Consider the following 22,913-nt stretch of genomic DNA (forward strand, 5'->3'; position numbering starts at 1 on the left):
TGGTTTTCAGATTGGAAAGAAAGAAGACCATTTCGTTGGCCAATCTAACACAGGCAATCACATACTTCTCGTACTTAAACTTTGTACTGTGAAGGCTGTTGTTGTTGGGGTTTTCTTGCCTGTTTCTGTAATTGCTAATTAAAAATGTGCATAATTAGTTGTTAGTGGTTCCTATTTGCAATTTACCCATCAATGTATGGACTTTATCACTGGATTGCTTTGATACGGAACATCACTTAAGACGAGATGATTCTCAGGCAAGTTCTGTCGTCACCTGGAGCGTTGATTTTGTGTTTTTTCAAAATGGATTTCTGGACGAATTAACATGAAGCAATAAATACAATGATAATGTAATATAAATCACAGAAATATGTGCATGTGTCAAACTGAGTTATACAGGACTCAGGGACCCACACAGATGATAATTTGATTCATTCAACCTTGAATTATACATTGTTTAAACTGTACATGGGGAAATATTTCAGTACACACACTATGAATAGAATAGTAATTTTGAAACTTAAACCTGATTTGCTGGGATTCCCTGGAAACCCTCACAGACATACTGAATGTAATATTCAGGCTTGTGCTGAATCATTAAGAATATTCCCCCATGATGAGCACATTGTGCAGACAGTGAAGGATCCTAAGCAAGGCTTCATCAGTGGCTTTACTTTTTGTGCCTGCAATTTTCACACTCGAGAGTAAAAGCGGCGGATTTCAGGGATTCTTTCTGCTCATCTCGTCAATAAAAGCAGATTATTCCTTTGTCTTCCAGGCTTCCAGGGGAGACGCATGCAGCTGCTTCCACATCATTAGGAATCACTACCAGATTTACGGCAGCTCCAAGAGGATAGACCTGCTATTCAGTAATAACATCATCATCATTTCCAAATCCGGATGCATCCGCCTCCAACAGCTGAATTTACAGACAATTTAACACAACTACCAGGCAGCTGTAGCAATGGAACTGAATGTGTACATGGCATCTAACTTGTTCAGTGGGCACTGTTTCATTTAACATGAGTTTCATGTGTCATTGTTACCTAAAACTGGAAATGAATGTCTTGTCTGACATTTAAGGGACCTTTACTAATAAAAGCCGCTGACCTATCCATACAACAACTATCTTCTGATTTGATTTATTTATGGACCAACTGAACAATTCACACTGAACCCTAAAGGTTACCAAGCAATAAAAACACAACAATACTGCGTGAAAATCTTTCAAGCTTACATTAAAGGTTGGATCACAGTAGCATTTACAACAGCAAAAGTTTGGCCCAAAATCAGTTAATATCAGTGACAACACTTTGCTTTCAAGTTTGACTTTGGTGAACTCTAACATGCAAATCATCTCAACAGGATCAGAATGTCCAAAAGGGAGGAAACCATGTTTGGAAAACATGTTTGTTGTGTCTCTGTTCAATGAGAAGCAATGCTACTAGAGTTTTATTCATCGTTTTCTAAAGCACAGCAAACAGAAGCTGCGAATTGTCAGGTTTCCAGCACCACCTTTTTCACAATGATGTGCACACTAATTTGGCTGTTTTCCACATGCTGGATGCTAACCCAAAAATAAATATCCACATCAAAATACTAAAGAGAGAAAAACAATGCAAAGAAGTCCTTCATTTTGCACCCTAGACACTCATTAAATCCCCTTGTCTTTGTCAACAGGATATCAAATAGAAGGCTCTCTCGAAATATGGCAGCAGTATAATAAAAGCTTCCGGGTATGTTATTTACTCACACACTATCCCAATAAAACAAAATGGGCTGTTTGTCTGTGCAGTCTGAAACAATCTTTATGAGCGCCGATTTACTGACTGACCTGGAAGGACAAAAACACAACAAAGTACTCGGCTAAGGAAAGCTATGAAAAAAAGAAACTAACGTCGACTGTTAGAGACGGGATGCAAACGACTGTCCAAAGCGTGGATGCCATTGTTCAGAGGACACTTAATGAAACAAACAATTCGGATATTTTTCTGCATTCCTGTTTTACATTTTGTTCCCAGAATCGGGTAAGTGAGTCAGCTGCAGTGAGTTATTTGTTCCAGGGTTTTGTTTTGTCCTATATTTGTTTACATTTTTGCAAACTGGCACAATCAAAAGTTTGCCAAATTAACTATTAGCAATTCTTATTTGCAATGTATCTATGAATGTGCTTATTATATGTTTTGATCGTGAAGAAAACTTAAAAATGTGATGATTCTCAGGCTCTCTGGAGTTAAAAGGATCATGTTTTTCTGTGATTTCGTGACTACTCTAGTCGTAATGGCTTTGTGCCATTTACTTTAAATGCTGCTATTTACTGGGTGAGATAAACTTTATGCAGGCAATTTGGAGCTCACAAACAATTACGCAACTTAACTGGCGCAAAGTTGGATGTGTCCTTGCTTGTTAGAGAACCCTTAATTAATACAGTTCATATAAACACTACATCACACTGCTCTCACTTTGAACATTGTTTTAATTGTGGGAGGAACTACAGGAAAGTTGTACAGCACTTTCTGGTAGCTCATTATAAGTTTTTATTCCTATTGGGAGTCCCAGAGGCTGCCTTGGAGCTGTTGCAAAGTATCGCAACACTCCTGCATTTAGCTGCGGGGGGGACGGGAACGTTAACAGACGCCTTCGCTGACGTCGACAGGAGAGACCAGCGTTGCACACGAGGGACTTGGACAAAGCTGGTGTGGAAAATAAAAATGTCTAGGGCATGTACTTATAGACAGAACATCTGTGTTTCTTTATTTCACTTTGTTTTTGATCAGCTCTCCAAACACAAAGTATCCCAAACAATGCATATGGCATCCGTTTGAGTCCTTACAAACATTGATGCTGGACTTAAATTTCTATAATCGATCATTAAGGTTCTTTGACAGACATTTTAAGTGAATTTAAGCTGGTAAAATATAATCATTAAATATTAAGATTAAATTATTTTTTTTCCATTTTTATATATAATAATATGTGACATGCCGTGAGCATCTGATTTAACACGCGCCGTCAGATAGAGTGTGTGTTGATGGCAGTATAATTATTAACTCTGTTTCAGCGAACACCCTCTGCTGCTGAAAACAGCAGGTCAAAAATAACCGGTGAACTTTCCTCCACAGCTGCTGTCCAAATTACAGTACAGGGAAGCTTGATACACGTTTTGGTTTAATATAAATTATACCTTCTGTGAAAGTGACTCGCATCAAACATGACTGCAATTAAAAAAAGACAGGAAAAAAATCTGATTTTTTTCTTTGTATGCTTAAAAAAAATCCTTTCCTGAGTTTCGCAGAGGAAAATGGCTGTTGTTGTGAGCAGTAAGCAGTATACTCCTGAGAGTTGAGGTTTGCCTGGGGACGAGTCTGCAGGGTCTCTGCAGCCACTCACACTTCCTGATTCACTCTGTAACCCAACATCAACACACCGAGCTCTAATCTGTGCTGCTCAGTGAACTTCAGAACACACAGCGTGGAGTAACAGGCTCCTGCAGGTTCCTGCTGGGAATCCAAAAATCAGGAACAAAATGACGAAAATCTATTTTGATCATGTAGGGAGAAAAAGACCGACTCGGGAGTAGGTTCAGCATTTTTGTGAGGTCATGATTTTGAAAGAAAATCACAAAGTTGTGCTCATCAGAAGGGTTCACTAGGTGCAGAAGATGCCTGCTGTGCTGATAAAACGTGTTGTTCATTTCCTACAAATTCCGATGCACATGACAGCAGCAGCAGCAAGGGAAAGGTAGAAAAGTGGAGTGAAAGCAGTGAGTCACAGAGTTCTGCTGAGGACACCTGACAAGTGATGCAGGTATGACGCGGCCATAAGTGAAATTCAGAGAGATCACCTCACCTTTGCACAAAGCAAAGCTCCATAAAGACATGGTTGGATGAGTTTGGTGTGGAAGAACTTGACTGGCCCACACAGAGCCCTGACCCCAACCCCATCCAACACCTTTGGGATGAACTGGAACAGAGATTGTGAGCCAGGCCTTTTGGTCCAACATCAGTGTGTGACCTCACAAATGCTCTACTGCATGAATGGGCAAAATATCCCACGGAAACACTCCAACATGTTGTGGAAAGCCTTCCCAGAAGAGTGGAAGCTGTTGCAGCTAAAAAGCTGTCTGTGTATTTAGAATGCAATGTCATTAAAGTCCCTGTTGGTGTGATGGTGAGGTGTCCCAAGATTTTGTTTATATATTGTATCTAACGACAACACGAAAGAACACAAAAAGTCAACCTTATTATTATAAACAAACCCACTAACTTAAGCCAACCAGATATTCTCTTTTTGTCCATTCAGAAATATAACTCCAACACTTTGGTTTAAAATGACATGTCTCCAAATGTCTTTAAGCTGTAAGACAGTAGCCTGATATTTCAACCATTAGCCATATTGCATAGATATTTAAAAAATCATGGAGGTTAAAACTCTTTGAAACCGGAGCCTCCCTTAAACCCTTGGCTGCTACACACAAGTGCTCAGTTTTTGTTTCACGTTGTATAGGTTGCACTGTAACTACCCACAGAGTGAAACCTGATCTCCTGTTTGTTTGACATCGGTCACAGTACAGAGTGAGCAATCTGATCCACAAAGTCCTCTCTGCGCTGTGAAAACACTGCTGCTATCCTTGAACATTTTGAGTCAAGCCTGTTGGAACGTCTGTTCAGGATTTCTCCCTTTGCTTTTCTCTTTCGTGTGACAGGATCTAGAAATACTCACATTAGACTGAAACAGCATTAGAAATAAGAGACTTAAACTTATTCTACTACAGTTAGCGGCGTTATTCAGTTATTAAAATACCCACAATCAAGACATGCAGCGTAGAGCCCAAAATCCCACAGTGGCTAAGCCATGAGTTAAGTCATCGTGGAAGCAGTCCAACCACTCTCACACTGAGGGGTAAAGAGCTTAGGATGGGACGAGGTGGATGTGTCTCCCCCTTCAGCCTTTCACGGTGTGGCTCAGCTGAAATATGAGGTTGAAACTCACTTGTTTCTAAGTCTTAAACACAACAGAAAGAACTAAACATAAATATTGTTTCAAAAAATAAAAAAATAAATTAAAAAAAAGCTTCACTGATATCTATCGTGCAGACGATGACTCTCTGCTCTGGAAGCTCTCCAGAGAGGAGGGGTTCTTGCTGAGGAGAGAGAAACTCTGCCCTGTGCCAACAATGGAAATGGAAATTCCTGTCATGTGTTAAAATGTAAATCATGTTCTGTATCTGGAAAGCTGGACATACCACATGTATTTTTAAGGCTGGATGGGATGCAGGATGCATGAAGTGTGGACTCAGTAGCAGGAACCATCTACAGTAAGGCCTGGAGGAGACATTAACGCATAAGACTGGGTTCATAGTCTGCAGTTTGACAGCTTGCAGTTTGGCTGCAATTAAGCAGACAGAAAGAGGGCTGAACTTTAGGTGAACTTTCAAAGTTCTAACCTGTCATGTGACCAGTTTGCAACAACATCTATTAACCTCCAAATATTCATTTTCTCTAAGTGGTCGTGGTAATTAATTAAACTGAACTGGCCAAATGAAAGCCTGTTTGATGTAAAGCACCAGCTGCAAAAATGCCTGCCTTTCCTTTGAGAGGAAGGAAAGACTGTGATGAGTTTTGAAGACTTATGAGAGCTCTAACACAGCAGCGGCTGCTGGGTCATTGTGTAGCTAATGATTGTTAATGAAATCTGGAGAGCCAAATTCGTGACGGCTGAGAAATTCTTATCATAATACCGCTTGAGAATTGGATTTTGGGAGATGAGGATGAAAGCTATCGCAGCCCTCTTCTTCACAGCTACTCTGCTCTGAATATGATGTCACTCCACAAAACTAATTATACTCCACCAATTGTTTGTGCCAAAGAGATCCTGCTGAAAAGGTGGCTGCCAAACATAGAGGAGTTCCAAATTAGAAAAGCCCCCACCCCCACCATGCCCATGGGGGGATGGTAATTATCACACCTGATACTTGCTGATGTACATACATAATGGTGCGATTGCAGCAAGAATTTTGGCCCTACAAGTGTAGGGAGCTGAGGATCAAGGATCAAATCTCAGACCTGACTGTGCAGGCACAGATGGCCACAGGTCAAGGCAACCTCAAATAAATATGTCAAAGCAGCACTCAGATTTGTCTGAGTGCTGCACCAAGGGCAAGTGCTAATTATGTTATAAATCCGGACAGACTCCACACAGCCCTGTTGTTAGCATTGGAACTAAGAAGCCTGTATATATTTAGGCTAGGAGTTTTCAAAAAACAAAACAAAAAAACCCTGCCTGGATTACCTGAAAAAAATGCAAATGAGCTGCTTATTGTGCACCAAGCTCAACTAAGTAAGCCAGAGTCTACAGCCATGCTAGCTGCTCTGTGAGGCTGTACTCTGAGCTAACATGCTCACAGTGACAGCGCCAAGATACTGATGTTCACCTTGTGCAACGTCCACCATCTTAGCTTGGGGAGTTAGCACGCTAACATTTGCTAACTGGAAACAACGTTGCTAGATTTGCTGGTATATAGTCCAAAGTATTGAAAAAAATAACCAGACGGTGGTTCAGCATGAGAAGTTAAGTGAGGACACAATCAGACCAACAGCCAGACCAAAGCCGTGGCTATAAACCAGAAATGCTTTCCACGCATGATATTTTTAAATTTGTAACTTTCACACCATCTCATTTGTCCTGCTCTTTTGAGTCAGTGTCCGTTTGAGTGCCGTTTTCTGACAGCACAATAAAATCAAAACAAAAACTGTGTGTTTTGCTTTTTAGTCCTTATTTCTAGATATAGCTCCTAATTTCTAGAAAATTCTTTACATGAGTTTATTTCTGTAGGGAGAAAGTTGAGACTTTCTCAACGTATGTGCAGATTTTTCTTAAGACTCAAAGACAGAAATGACTTAATAATGACTTTAGTGAATTTTGACAAGGGACAACAAAAGCAACAAAATAACTTCAGTCTCACATGGCATTGTTTCCCTCTGGAAGGCCCCGACACAACAGGCCTGGCAGCTGCTGTCACCCCAAAATAGCGGCAGACTTAGAAGCGGGCAAAGAGCCCAGTGACACTCCCACGTTGTTCACTCTGTTGCACTGTGTTGCACGGTGAAAGTCACACACGATCCCCTTGGCACCAGAGTCCACAGGTGGCAAACATCCTCCCGTCTCTGCCACAAGGCCACAGGCATGTTGGCAGAATATCCGTTACATTTAACAACCCTGACGTCTCATCAGAAGCCAAGAGTCAACTGGGGATGTCAAGAAAAGGGTACATACAACAAAGTCCTCTGGTGCTGAGCTGCAGAAGGTGTGTGTTAATAAAACAGCACTAAGCTGAATTCTCAGTCATGTATAGGATGAGTGCTTCAATCACTTCCTGAAGGGACATTTCTGCTGCTGCAGTGCCACAAGTCCACACAAAAGTGTTTTCTGTTTCCCTCTCCCCCTCTCCTTTTTTCACTCTCATCAGACAAAAAGCTTTTCCATGTAGTGCTACAATTGCTGACCAGGCCTCTCAGACAAGGAGGAGGAGGGGGAGGAGGAGGAGGAGGGGGAGGAAGAGGAGGTGGTGAGTTTGGCTGCCTGATGAAAATGCCCTTCTGGCCCACCTATAATTTCATCCAGAGCTCCTTACTCTGCCTGTGGCTGCTCCTGGGTGACATCAGATCTTGACGACAGCAGTCAGGACAGAAGACGGCTCCTTCACCCTGTCATCTAATCTAACTTCTTCCACATGTTGACCCCGTAATCCTAGACGACCCTGAGTGTGCGGTGCTTTTTGTTTGTGACGGCTGGTGGCCATGAGAAGTGAGTCTGCAGACACCTTTTGCACATTATTAACTCATTTCTAACTGCATCACATATCTTTCTCTGTGAATTCTGTGTTGTTTGTGCGTTTATGTGGTCACAAAGCTATGAATCGTACAAAGGGGGATAAAGATAGACTCTTTCGACAGTGAGGACACTGACAGAATACCTATTTTGGCCATGTGTTTCATACACTTAAAGCATCTAAAAGCAAAATTCTTATGAGATGGGGGACACTGGGACAAAATCTTATCAAATGGGGGTCCATGGTCTAATTTGTGTCGATTTAGGAGTCCTTGACATGAAAAGTCTTAAGAGCCACTGGGCTGACTTATCCTGACAATAAGGCATGTCCAGCTAGGTGACTCTGTCAGAATCATTTAAATAAAGGAAGTGAAAACAGCCTAGAATTGACCATTAATGCCTAACAATTTGAGACATTTCATCCAAGTCAAACTTTAACATCAATGACCGTTCAACCTGTGGCTGCCATTTGGGTTACGGGGCAAAGACTGCAAAGTGAATGGTGCCAGAGGGCAGCTGTGTGCTTCCAATAATAGAAAACCTTTCTCTAGCCAGAATAATAGCTTTGCGACATCCCAGCCCCCCCATAGATGTCTAGAACCAAGCGTACGTGGGCTAAATGTCACTCAGCAGGGTCTCATCATTTAAGAGAAACCACATATTTCCCCACTAACCTCAGACTCGCTCCATCACATCCACACCCGTCCATTTTACAATTTCTTGATGATTACAATTTCGAAGGAAGTGCGACTGCACAGGAAATAGATGCATGACATTACAGGAGACCCGCTGGGTTTCTTGGCACAGGTACAAGCTGCAGCCACCTGTTCAGCCCCCAAAGCGAGTTTGTTTGTTTTTACACGAGCAAACAGTAGCGTGATGACATTTTTGATGAATAGGGAGGGTGGTCCTGTACGATGCAAAAGCACCTGGGGGGAGGGAGAATGCAATAATGCATAAACTGACAGATGGGACCCTTCCGTGTCCCCAATCTGGGGGAAACCATGTCCTTATTCCAAATGCTGCTGATCTAAAATTAGAGAATAAACACGACAGCTTTTTCTGTTGTATTTGAGTGCATTAGGAGCAGCGCACAGATCTCCAGCAGATAAACCTTTATAGACTGACAGATCATCAGGAAGTGTCCTCTCTGCTAATCAAATAACCCTGAAGGCAAGGTCTGATCTTCTACAATCTGTTGAGACACAAGGCCAGCCAGGAAAATGAACATCAGGCCTCTGCGCCTTCCACAGGGCAGCCTGCACCTGTTTATCACTCAACATCCACAGTCAGAAGTAAACAGTTCGGTGAGCAGCGAGGACTGTATGACATGTCACATTTGGCTGCAGTTATTGAGGTCAAAACCACTAATTTCAGTTTAAGATTACATAAAAGTGGGATAAATAATTTTATGTAAGAAGAAAATATATAACCCTCCAGCTAAATGTGACAGCAAGATCAGATATGTCACACAACTGATGCAATTGTCACACTTTAAACATTAACCAGCTTGATGACCTTTCACACCTTATGTTTATGTAACAGAGATATTCAACAGATTTATGAGTTTATATTCCGGGTTTGTCATCACATGCCCACTCGTGTTGTCGACTGATATTTTGTTGTTTGTGTATTTTGTGTCCTTGTTTTGTTTGTTCTGTTTCTTTTCTGTCTTCTTTACCTACTGTTTTCAACTGAAAACAATTGACACTGTAGAGACATCAGTCTGATCCAAAAACCTGCATCAAAATTGCAAAATACTGCAGGAGTCCTGCAGCTCGTCCTCCTTTTTGCATAATCCATGTCTCAGTTGTATTTAAGGGCTTAGATTTATTCTCTCCTCGACTTCAACTACATCTGCACCTAATAATTTAAGCAGGTATAATTGGTCAAATTAATTAGAGGACACACATTTCACTTGTATTTGCAAGTGCAAAATGTACCATGGAAATATTTCTTCCCCCTGAGTACAGGAAAGTTAAAAATCAATCGATTCATCCTCTACTGGTCTTTATTAATGAAGGCTGCAGGTATAAATCGGGTAAAGATGAATATACTGAAGTGCAAAGCTGTTTCAGAGTATTTCAAGTGCAAATAGGCTGCTTGCAAGATCTACGTTTTTAAAGAAATCAGCAACGTGGGTGAAGAGGTGGGAACTGCAGCTCACCCCCACTCAACACACATACACACATACAGATAGATGCATAAAATAAAAACACACACACACACACAAACACATCCTGCCTTTCATTTAATCCATCCCGTGCTCTTACTTCTCTCAGATGGCCTGGAAATAAGCTTTAATGTGCCCCCCTCCTCCTCCAAACAGGCTGACATACAAAACACACATCTGCTGTGTTTAGGTAAGCTGCAGTTGCCATGGTTACAGACGAGCAGCCGCTAAACAGTTGTGTGTCAAGTCATCATTGAGACAGGGCACTTGAGCTGCACACACACACACACACACACACACACACACACACACACACACACACACACACACACACACACACACACACACACACACACACACAAGTTGATGGGAGCGTTGGTGGTGCAAAGTGAAAAACAAGGAAAAGCAGAATGGCAGTCGAGCTGATGTCATGCTTCTGTTAGCAATATGTTGCTGTCACCATTAACCACCACTAGCGGGACGAGCTAATAGAAGACGCCGTGGGGACAACCTGAGCTCCATCTGAGTCATCAGAGCTTCACATGACATTTGGAGGAAGGTGAATCAAATGTTCTGTTTTTAGCCCAAACTGAGAGCAACAAAATGGGGATTTATTCCGGTTCTGGTGTTAATCACCTCCTTATTAAAGCTTACGGCTACGCATGATTTCAAAACAACCACAACACAACAACAACAAATGTTTCACTTCACTGAGTTTGAAATGTCAACATGCACCAAAAGCATTAACATTAACATACAAACGTGATTCTTTATGCACACTTTTCGACAACTGGAGCTGGATTTGCAACTTCCAACATGGTCAGTAGCTTTTGTCACCCATTTTTGTTCCACAGACATGAGCTAAGCGGTTCATTAATGTTCCACATAAGAACCATAATACATGAGTGTGACTGCCCATCCAGTGATTTACAACCCATACACACACACACTGAGGCAACTGGAGATGCCGCACCACATTTAGGGGAGTGGGTGAAAGTGGGATCAATCCCGAGCACTGCGGCAAGCCTTGGCATAGAGCTCCTGCGCATGCCATTTCATTTCATCACGCAGCCCAGCTCTTGCATTGCCAAGCACTTATAGCCATATCATCAAGCACAATAAAACCAAAAAGGTAGATCATAGTGCCATCACAGCAAAACTGTCCTTGACTAGACACCCTCACGCCGGGTGAAAGAGGGTACTCATCCTTTATTTAAATCTCGTGGTCAAAGAGGCCCTCCATCACAGCCTCCTTCCTTCTGTTTCTATCTGCTGTCTGAGGGCATTATGGGGTGTATGACCTTAATACACTCGTTAAATCGCTCTTCTGTGTTGACCTGGTTTTGTTTTGATGTATCTGCCTCCCTGTCTGAGAGATAAGCTACCAAGACATGCACTTCAGAGCAGTATATTTACGCATCGGACAAGCGTAGATTAATTCAAGGAACATTCAAGTGTGCCCGATTTGTGGCTTGTCAGATGCGAGCTCCTCCACAGCAAGGTTTCTGTCCAGTAATAACAAGTATTTTTCACAAGGCCAACTCACAGACTAATATACGTTGAGGGAGTTCAAGCCAAGTGTCTAGCTGTCATGAGCGAGTTTGGGGGTGATCATGATCAGCTGTCATGCTTCATCTCACTGACGTCTTAACCGACAGCCTGCTACATGTAGGCTAAAGTAACTCGAGATGTCAATCACGAATTAAACGGAGGATGACGACCCAGTGTGAACTCACCAAGACTCGTCCCGTCAGAGTCTGTGCGGATATCATAACTCCCGCCCAATCTTTGACCGAGGTCATCCAGCCCACCTCGCTGGCCGCCGCATCGTCCTTGTCGGCACGCTTGATGCCATCGCCTGTGGTGATCCGATGGACCTCCTGAAAGGAAAGCAGGATGCAGAAGATAATGTGAGGAAATCAGACATTTGACCAACATTTAACAGTAAATGGCTGGTCACACAACTTACGATGCACAGTGTAATATTGTTTAAAAACTGTTCCAGCTGGTATTTACATGTAGGTTCAGTGGAAGATAATAAGAATAAGAATAGTAACAAAGGTGAATGTTTGACCGTAAACTGGTGTATAACCATCCCCTGTTCTCCCTAAAGCACTGACTCATTATTCCATGGTTCAAACTACAATAGCAGCTTGTTAAAAGAGTTGTTTACATAGTCCTGCTCTTTCTCTACATATTTGTGTCCACCTATCATCCAGGCCACAGCATGGAGACCAATACAGGGTGAGCCACATCTTAGTTTTTGTGCTCCCGTTTTGGTTAATTTCATTGACACACTGTATTGGTGATTTCCACCAGTGACGAGGCTTTGAGTCCCATGAACAAGCACAGCTTGGAATTTCAAACAGCCTATTCAGAAGACTACTGCATGTGACAGCTGTAAAATCATGTCTACCATCAGCTGTGAATAAAACCAGAACAGTTATGGGATATTCATTATTTTGACTCACCCTTCCGGACTGCTGCTCAGTTAGCAGGTAGCTTCTAGCATCATATCAGGAGATATCAAAGAGCAAAAGTTAAAAGGCTCTTGGCCACTATTAGGTATGTTTGAAAATCTATTAATATATTTATATTTAACATTATATTTACAATATTGGTTGCAAAATTTCCTGTAAAACCTGCCGCCTTACTGTTACAACACTGATCACAGTATTAGCATCTGCCCAAAAAAAAGTCCAGTATTCACTCTCCTTTCACTTCTGTTTTGGTCTTCTAGTCTTCTCTAGTTGCTAACTTTGTCAATCTGTCCTTTGGTACTGGGTTTAAAAGATTAAAAGAAAGGGAACCAAAATGTTAAACTGTGAGCCTTGAAACCAAAACAATGAGCTCAAACCCACTAAAAGTCTACTGATGAACTGCAGAGTTTGGTGATGATCCTCTTCAGGCTCAAGGCCTCTCATAAGCCAACACAACATTCATGCTCACATGCATACAGTAAACATACAGAGTGAGTGCAGCAAAGAGACTCCAGGAGTGTATCCATGGCAGCCACTGAGCTCCCGGTGTTTCTGCTCCACTGAGTGGGCTGCCTGCCTTCCTGTCTATCCACCTGTCTGTCTGTCTGTCTGTCTGTCTGTCTGTCTGCAGGGAATGGCATGATTCACAGAGCAGGAAATCGAGACAGGATGCAGAGGTCAGCCATGCTCCCTGATGAAACACTCCACAGCCTCGAGGCTAACACGACTCGGACTCCTTACCCTGTGACATCCTACTCCTCCTCTACCTTAATGGTGTCACACATCGTTCTCTCTGAGGCCTTTCTCCTGCAGCTCTGCTCGTCATGCGGGATTAGCTGATGCGGTTTATATGGTTGGAGGGGGAAAATAACTGTTCATAGCAGAATGCCACTCTATTTTTTTTAATGGTTTCCATTTACATGTGTGCCATGCGAGCACCCCTATGGCAGTCGTTTTTGTTATGGTGTTAATGCCTCAGCATGCTCTATCCCCCAGGTGCAGAATGGGCTGTTGTAGGTCCCTGCAACAGGGCATCAGCCTCAAAGAACTACTGGCATGCAACCATGCAACATGTGTTGTGCTTCCACCCCACCATCAATCTTTCTAAAGCCAGAGTGGGTGCAGCATCACTGAAATAATGGAGTGAACAAATGAATAGGGTCTGCAACATACAACTGTGTGGTGCACAGTTGTTATTAGACAGCAAGAGAAGCCGGCATTCTGGTTGCAGAAGAACGGTGGGAAAATGCTGGAAATCCTTGATTTAATATAAAAAATAAGGAGATATACCGGATTTTTGTCATTGACAACAAATCCCATAACAAGACAAAAATTAATGCGCATTAGTATAAATATCAATATATACTTTCTGACTTCATCAGTTCTCAACAGTTCACAACTGTAGCTTAACCTGAATAAGGGTTAATAATTATTGTACTTTTTAGCAAATGTTAGTCAAGTGTGTTGACGACTATTTTTACCTGCAGATTTGGTGTGCTGGTGTGTATTTACAGCAGCAGGACAGTGTATACCAGACCAACTTAAACTAGGGAGACCACATTCATGGCAATGAAGGGGATGTGTCGTACTGGGCAAAGGTGTTCTTTGAGAATCAGTCGTATAATACTCTCCGTTTTTCCAAAACCAACATTAAATTCATCCTGCTAACAACTATTGCTCATGTGGCCAAAGCTTGATATGAATTATTCCTCTTAGAAGCTCCATTTTTGTTCAAAAACACACTAATGAGTCTCACTGTTGCACGCCGACATGACGATGAGTCATGCATAAACCATACACATACAGCATGTAAATATTCAATAAAGCACCAAATGTGTGTTCATCCACCTCTGAAAATAGTCCAAAACAAACACACTATTTAGCTTGAGTAATATTAGTTAAAAAAAAGTACAATGGCCAGGCTTTGTCTGCACTGGAGATACTCACTTGATTGTTGGTTTTGGTCTCTTATTGAGATTTGTCAACAAAAAAATATCAACAGATTTAGAAGGAGGGAGTTGTACTTTAAACTTAGAAATGAATAATAAAGGCACTGCTTTTAAACTGTACTTCAAAATACGATTGCAGTAACATTTTCAGCGTTTATTAGAATCAGAATCAGAATCAGAATTGACTTTATTTCCATTGTAAGTGAAGAGGTTTCACATTACTAGGAATTTGTCTTGGTGATTGGTGCATACATAGAACGTAACGAGTAACATATAATAGTAGAATAAAAAGAAAATAAAATAGAATAAGGTAAAACAAAATAAAATCAGTAAAATAAATATGGTTCTGGAGGTAGTCCAAAAGTGAGGTAGTGCAGGGTAGACGTGATCATTGTTGAAAGAAAGGTGCAAATTCACTAATACAAGTAAGACAAGCACGAAGGTTCAACAGTTCCCTCAGAAATACAGTACAGAGGAAACGGAACGTCAGAATTCTACAGAGCGCTGCTTGTGTCAAATCGCTTTCTTAATTTACACTTTTTAGCATAAAAATGGTTTCAGAACAATGGTGCCCACACACACGCCGCACATTTCAGTCGTCTCCATTATTGTTACTAAATGGTTGACTACACAAAGAAATTCAATCATGTTCAGAGCCATAAATCAGAAGCAAGCAGAGCACCAGCAGGCCATGTTCCTCTTCCTACAGCCAGTCCAGAGCCCTGCAGCACTAACCTGATAACACAGTATAATAACATGTCCAGTTCACTTAGCAGCTAATGCAGACGACGAGATACAGGAACAGAAATTTTTGTGAAACCAGAAGCAACAAGTGTCAGCTGTTTTCCAATACTTATTTGCAAATTCCGCTCAGTGTTGATTTAATTTGGGGTTGAGTGTTGTTTTGCTGTAATAAAATGGGTAAACAGGCACTTCTGCAGCAGTCATTTTACAGTGCAACCCAAAGCACTGAGACTGTCCGAGGTTACATCATTTTAAAAACATCTTATCAGACTTGAAATAGAGCCTCTGGGGGGATTTAAGTTAAATCTCACTTTTGAATCCCCTCAGAGAGATCAGGGTGAGTTCAGACTGTGAGTTTGAGACACAAAAAGTGGGAAAAGAACATGCTGTTGCCAGCCTGTCAAATGAGCGTTAAGGAGTGTATACCTGTAGATTCACTGCCCATACTGACATCAACCCAAGTTGTGATTGCTTTGAGAACATTACTGTATATTGATGATGATGATGATGATGGTGTAAGTACTGTATGTTAATAATCAGTAATAAATTCAATGTTTATGCTTGTTATATTTATGGACATGAAATTCAAATTCAAATTGGTTAAATAAGCCTTGAAAATGAAATGAAAAACACTAAAAAAGGCTTTGTGGGCTCATTCAGTTATTCACAGATGGTGAAGCAAGTGTTTCTAAATATTTGGAGGATGATGGTTTATAAAAAGATCCTGATTTAGGCTTTAGACTTTAACTGCTCCAATCGTAAGTATTCTGGGATCAAGTGGTTTTGGGAGCTCGACCCATTCTAAAGCCTTTAACCTCCGTCTTCACAATATGTGCAGACTGAAGAACGTCTTAATGGAATTTGTCAAATCAAACTGCATTACTGAAACGCTAACAATTTAGCTATAAATACATTCTTGGTGTAGATAAGAACTCTGCACATTTAATGTGTCTTGTTCTGATACATTTCTGTCCTTGGCATTATTAATTTTTTTTTTTTTTTAATATGAATGAGTTTGATATTGACGGGCTGTTTTTTTTTTTTAAACTGTCACATCAGTCTAGCGCTCTATGTCTATATGAACTTCCTGGGAAAGGTTTGTGAACAGAAACAAGATCAATAAAGAACATTTATGTCCACAACACTTTGCAGTAAAGCCGCGATTCATGTGAAGTGTCCTCAGTCCTGACTCTACGAAGCACTTGATCTGATGAATCTGATGCTGCACTTCTCTGTCTTAATGAATGAAGTGACACAGGCTGTGTTGAGGGAAGTGATAGCCATTAAGTAGGCTTAATTGGCACCACGCTGCTATACCGCAGCACCTTAATGACCAAATCTCAAAGAGTGCACTGACAACACATCGGCCATGATGTTTTTAATGCCAGCAAAGGAAGAGTTCAAAGATGAATAATTCCTGATTCATGACATGCCTCTGGCCAATTATTTTTTAAAACATATCAGCTGGGTGATTTCACCTTAAGGTCGCATGCAGGAAGATACAGCCTTTCCATGTGAAGATGAAGCTGCATTTTTGACATTTAACTTTCGTCCTGCCTGAAAAACTGATTTGAGTAATAATCATAAAGCGTATTCATGTTTTGTAAATGTTGTATTTTTAGTTATTTAAGCATTAAGGGTTAAAAAAAAATCCTACTAGACTTTATTTTAATGAAATAAGAATAGATGAGATACATTTTTAATAGCAGCAGACACCAGAAAAATACATGTAATCATTACACCCAATCAGGCAGCACATCTCGTCTTTGTCACTTTGATCAATAGTCTGAGCCTCCAAATTTAGGTTTCACTATCTCGCCTAAATCTCCTTGACACCAGAGGTCATTGATCACCGCCGCTCGGCTATTCTCAGGGTGCACCGCGTCCATTTCTCAAAGGGCGAGTGCATTAAATGAGAATAGAACATGTGGATCGTGACACAATTTCTGCAAAAGTGAGTGAATTATTTAAAAATAGATTCATATAAATCACATCAATAATAAATCAAGACATTTTTTAGAGGAGGAAAAACTTCCTGAAATATCCACGTCTTATAGAGGATCTATGGCCCCACAGCTGCGTGAAGAAAGACTGGATCTGAGGCACTCGGGATCCAGAAACATTTTCTCTTTCCAATACTTCAACATCATGAAGTGCATCTTTTGTCTTCCTGAGAGACAAAAAGCAGCAGGCTCTGGCACCGTCGATGTTTTAACATTTGCGTTAATCGGAGACCTGTTGGATCCCAGATGGTGCAGTGACGGCCAAGCTGCAGCATCCTGCTTATGCAACGTGAGAAGCTAATACTTGCCCCTGTAATTACACAGCCAATTAAAAAGACAGTGCAAGGAATAAATGTGATTTCTTTACAAAGAGGACTGACGAGCTGAAGTGACGAGGCTACTGGGGAAGGACTGAAGGTCTCGACGTTAAATAAATGATGCTGCCTTCAAGAGCTTCTGAGTTCGTATTGAAGTACAATGTGTGATGTGTTCAAGCAGTCCTGGCTACACATATAATGAAATGGGCACTATTTGGATCAGGCTCTTTTTTAAAAAAAAAAAAAATTTTCAGTTTGTGTTTCAGAAATCGTGAACAAAAAAAAAATGTAAAAATGATTTATGATAACTGAAGTAGCTGATGTTGCACAGCATTATAATTCACTCTGCTTGACTTGTTGGCATTTTGTGTGTGTGTGTGTGTGTGTGTGTGTGTGTGTGTGTGTGTGTGTGTGTGCATGACTGTGTTCGAAAGAGAGACAACAGCAAAGTGCCACTCATCTATTCCAACTTTCTGACTCGTAATTACCACTATTCGATCATGAGCACTCGTCTCATAATTACAATATTTCAGACAGCACTTAAAAGCACCCTGAGAGTGACTCTTCATCTGAATCCTCCAATCACCCCCAGCCCCCCGAGCCCTCACCCACCTCATGCACCTGACACATTTAAGGACACCAAGTCTCTGCCAGAAGATGCACATGACACACTGGTTGTGTGACCTGTTTAGACTCCACATGCAAACTGAACCCATACAACCAAATACACGCTCAAAAAACACCAACATAACTACTGAATAAAAATAAGTGAATTTATGTTTAACTCACTTTAGAATATAAGAAAACGATACAAAATAAATCTACATCTATGTCAGAGCAGCTCTCTCGACTTATAGTGATGCTTTAAGCTAAAGATCAGCATAATAATGATTACCATTAATTACCATGCTGACATTTGTTAACGAGCAATAAACACAAAGTACAGAGAAGGCTGAGGACAAGGACAGTTTTGCAGGTATTTAATCATAAAAACACAAATTTGTGCTGAACAAATTCTAATGTTGGCCTGGTGATGGCCCCTGGAATCATCATTTCATTTAAAACCACAAACGCTAACCTCATGATGGTGCTGGAGGAAAAGGTCATTAAAGGTAATTGATCCTGTAGGGAACATGAATGCTCACACAAAATTTCTTGGCAATCCATGCAACAGTTTGGAACAAAGTGGTCGACTGGCTGTTATTTCCGTTCATAGATGAGGCTAAAAATATGAGGCGGTCATTGGCCTCTTTCACATTGGCCAGTGCCACATCTGCCTCTGAACAAAAGCCCACTGTTGGATTGGTGGAGTCAACACAGACAAACACATTCCCTCAATGAAACTTGCTAACTGTGAGAGTGGAAAATGACTGCGAATATGCCGCAGTTTGTCATCCTCCCATTGAGAGCGCATCGCCATTTACAAAAAACAATACGTCTTTCTTCCTTCCAGACAGATAATAGCCGTCATTCATCAGAACCCCACAAACAACGAGTTTCATCGATTACCACCAGACTGGGAAGGCAGAGCCACGGAGATGGAGGCTCAGTCTCAGAGAGCTGTCAGAACAGAGGAGGGCAGGGCAGCGAAGGCCCCGCGAAAGGGGAAAGAAAAACTGAAAATCAGAAGAGGAGGAAATGGATTATCAACACCAATCTGTGAACAATGCACTGAAAGCTCCATGTTTGGGCTGCTAACGACATGCACAGACTGGGAGGGGGTGGGGAGGTGTTCCTCCAACACAACCTGCCACATCTCACAGCCTAGACAACTGCATAACAGAGAGAGATTTACTCTTATAATGAAATCCTCTGCTTGCTAGTTGCTTAGCAACAAAAACACTGATTCATATGGCACATAGCGTATGCATCTGACACTGCATTTCTGACACTTTGGAGGAAGGTTGGTTCTCGGATGAGGAAAAAAGAGGGTGAGAAGTCGTCGGGGCAGGAGTTGCGAAATGAATGCCAGGAGAGGAGAAACGGCGGCGAAGGGAAGACTGAAAGTCAAAAGATGAGCCGTCCCTGGCTGACTCCCACCGAGTGGCACAACAGGTTGGTGGAGCTCACCAGCTCCACTTGGCAAAGTGTGAAGAAAAACACAAAAATCTGACTGCGCTCTTGTATTCACACGTGAAGCATTCAACTGTGGGCTCTGAAAGGAACAACCTTTTGATTTTCACAGAAGTATTTCTGTTGCATTTCTCTACGCCTAAAATTAAAAGTCAGGTGCAAACTGAGGGATTCTTTCAGATATTGTAACCGCAGCCGAATCGCAATTCACAGATCTCTCATTTAAGTTTTACCAAGCAGAAATATTCCAGACATTTCCCGCTTCTCAAATATTAAGATTATTTGCTTTTCTCTGCAATCCGAGCACATCACCTCAGGCACTGGGAACACAGCATATTTGGACAATTTTATGAGTTTAACTAAATAATCAAAAATGACATCAGCAGATTAATCAAAGAATTAAAGAAACTGTTAGTCGCAGCACTAAATGTGGCCAGCTTTAACCAAAGCTTGGAAATGATAGAGACGTCTCCCTTCAGAAAGGTCAGCACCACCCGGCATGCAGCCTTTGCCATTTCTCCTCTGCCTCCCTGCCTGTCTGAGAGATGAATGCACATATATTAGTTAAAAAAGATAAACTGCTCCATCTCTTACACCTGCATCAGCTAGTTGTACAGCACGATACAGACTTCAGGATGCATTTAAACAGAGCCCCATGAACACAACAGAAACACAGCAAGATTATTTTTTTTTCCCTCCTCACACAGGACTGCATATCCGGCCTCGGGCAGATGATGTCGTAACAATTGTGAAGCAGAAAATCTAGTGGCAGCCTGCCTTAAATGTTATGAAAATGATTTCTGGGGATTACACTGTGGCATGAGTGTTAACCTCCACACAAATGCTACAGATACACACCACTGGTAAGAGAACGTCTGTTGGACATCCAGCAATGTGTGACCCATGTGGCAGCAGCTGAGTGCGCGTCCTGAACGGCCCAAACTATTCCTGACTTTTGGAAAGGCGTCAAACGAATGGCGCTGCACGGGTCACTGGACGGTTTCAAGCAGCGAATAACAACCTCAGACTATGCTGATGAGGACGTAAATCACAAAGAGCTCGTCACGTTAAACACTGGGCTTAAAAGCTCAATTATTTTTAAATTATTGGAGAGTAACGCACAGAACCGACTGTGGACATTTTTCATTGGGATTAATTCTTCAATAGAAAGTATCTGTGGATTTTATCCAGAATAACAGGGATGTTGTTTCTAGGACAGAGTGTCATTTATTTTTTAAATGTATGTTTTCAGGGCTGAATCAGACGCCATCTCCACTGTATTGTGGTTACTAAAAAAAAACAAACAAACAAACAAAAAAACCTAAATTATCTGCATGACCAGATGCAACTTACACTATGTGATAAAATCTTTTGGTTGAATCTGCCCTTTAAATATTCCCTCACTGACAGAAAGGACAGAGTACAACAGAGACTGAAAAACAGATCTCATCCTTCTTGTATGCATTTTAATCGGCTATGATAAACGTTACGCAAAGAAGTGGGTGCTTTCAAATTTATAGAAATGACCAAAAAACGCGTGACCATCTTCCAATAGACTTAATGGTTCAAATAGGAGATGGTCACCCAACAAGTGTCAGCCGCACTCCTAACTCCAGCCTGGCCACACTACACCATCACTCACCAGAATGCAGTCAAAGAGTGAGGCTGGTTCCGTCTAATGGAATCTCTTTGTTACTGTATGTGATGAAGCCAACAGCAGCAGAGTTAATTATTCACTGTGCTTTCTGTCGAGGGGGGCCTTCACACAGATTTAACTGTGAGCCCATTTCATAAATCGAACCGGACACACTGTTGTCACCCACTGGCTGTTGCACAAACTCCCCCCTCCGCCCCCTGTGATAAATAAGTAATGTCACTGAGGTGTGGCGGTTCGTGAAATGAGCGGACGTACCTTCTTTTTGGCGTTACAGTGGCAGCACACAGTCCACAGGTATTTGAGAGTTCTCCACAGGAGGATAATGAAGAGACCCCCAAAGAAAGTGACCATGGAGGAGGCGAGGAAAGCCCACCACATCCGCTGGCCGTTGCTGTCACAGGGCACATCTGGTGAGAACGGGATGATCACATTCATCTTGGATATGTGGATGGACGGATCAGGGTTGAATTTCTCCCTGCTTTTCGACATTGTCGGCTTCTGGTCACCTGCCAGCCTCCACCCACAACAATCAACTCAACTGGGATTCAGGCGCTTTGGGGAGCTCCAGCCAGCGCCCCCTGATGCCCCAGCGGCTCAGCCATGTTACGCCAACCACCTCCCGCTCCTCTGCCTTCTCATCCGGCGTCTTCACAATAAGCAGTAAAAGTTGAGTCGAGACAAAAAACGCGCACAATAATAAAAAACTTCCTATGAAATCAAGATATCATATCAGACGCGCGAACCGCGATGCGCGTTCGTGGCTGGAAATGCGCGTCATCCTTTGATCTGTGCGTAAAAATGACATTTTTCTCGCAAACTATTGGAAAACTCACGATTATCCCGACAGTCCCGACGGATAATGCTATATAAGCGTTGTTATTAGTACAGTGAAGTAGCGTGTGGCCCCCAGCAGTCGAGGGATTCACTCACTGCTCCACCTTGCTGAGCGGCGCAGCTTTCAGCAGGTCCGCTACTTCAAGCTCCGCAGCGCGCACTGTTGAATGCGCTCCTCGCCGTTAAAGGCTTCGCAGTTTATCGATATCCCTTAAAGAGACGTCGGCTGAAAAATAACATGTCGATTTCTTGGATGAAGAAGCGGGTTTAGCGGGACAAATTCTCGCCTCACGGGCTCCGGCGGCTGCTTGTCACATCCATTTGTTGGGAGATGGCATCGCAGATTTACAGGTAGCGGGGGAGGAGCCATCAATGGCAGACGTCGATGCTTATCTGGATGTCTGGCTATTTATAGAGGCTGCTTCATCAATTTTTGATGATTGTAACTTTGTGGTTACAGTCGTGTTAGTTTGAAACAGTCAGCTCGGTGGAGACATTTTAAATCTTATAAGGAATGACATCCAAAAATCCCGAACTTTTCTTTTTTTATATATATGTTTTGTTACAGGATAAAGTTTGGCTTTTCTATTCGTTTCAAATTGTAGGATTTACGTTAAAGACAACTGGTTGAAACAAAAAGGCACGTGGACAGTTGTTTTTGAGCACAGACTCGAGCTGACATTTTCACCGTCTTCATAACGCACTTCATAACACAAATCCTCCTGAAAAGCATCCTGCTTCATCTCCAACACATTTCAGTTCTGACGGTAAAAACACATTACACGTGTTCATCAATTTGGAAGATAAACAATCAGAGACTACGTCTACTTTTAGTTCATGAATAACCTACGAT

The 22,913-nt window shown here is 41.8% G+C and overlaps 1 protein-coding gene across 9 annotated transcripts in view; it reads right to left on the reverse strand.

Moving 5' to 3' along the window:
• LOC124052217 (calcium-activated potassium channel subunit alpha-1) overlaps positions 1-22,699 on the reverse strand; it is a 76,359-nt gene extending 53,660 nt beyond the window's left edge. For 4 of the 9 annotated variants that reach the window (XM_046376204.1, XM_046376202.1, XM_046376203.1 and 1 more), the window contains exons 1-2: positions 21,482-22,696; positions 11,740-11,883 (exon numbers count right to left, since the gene is read on the reverse strand). In XM_046376204.1, the coding sequence (XP_046232160.1) occupies positions 11,740-11,883; positions 21,482-21,715 (378 nt within the window). In that variant the 5' untranslated portion in view covers positions 21,716-22,696. Of the gene's footprint in view, positions 1-11,739; positions 11,884-21,481 lie in introns of all 9 variants that reach the window. The other 5 variants (XM_046376206.1, XM_046376199.1, XM_046376198.1 and 2 more) reach the window with 4 other exon arrangements.
• Between the last annotated feature and the right edge of the window lie 214 nt (positions 22,700-22,913).

Source organism: Scatophagus argus, chromosome 21 (assembly GCF_020382885.2).
Source record: "Scatophagus argus isolate fScaArg1 chromosome 21, fScaArg1.pri, whole genome shotgun sequence".
NCBI lineage: Eukaryota > Metazoa > Chordata > Actinopteri > Scatophagidae > Scatophagus > Scatophagus argus.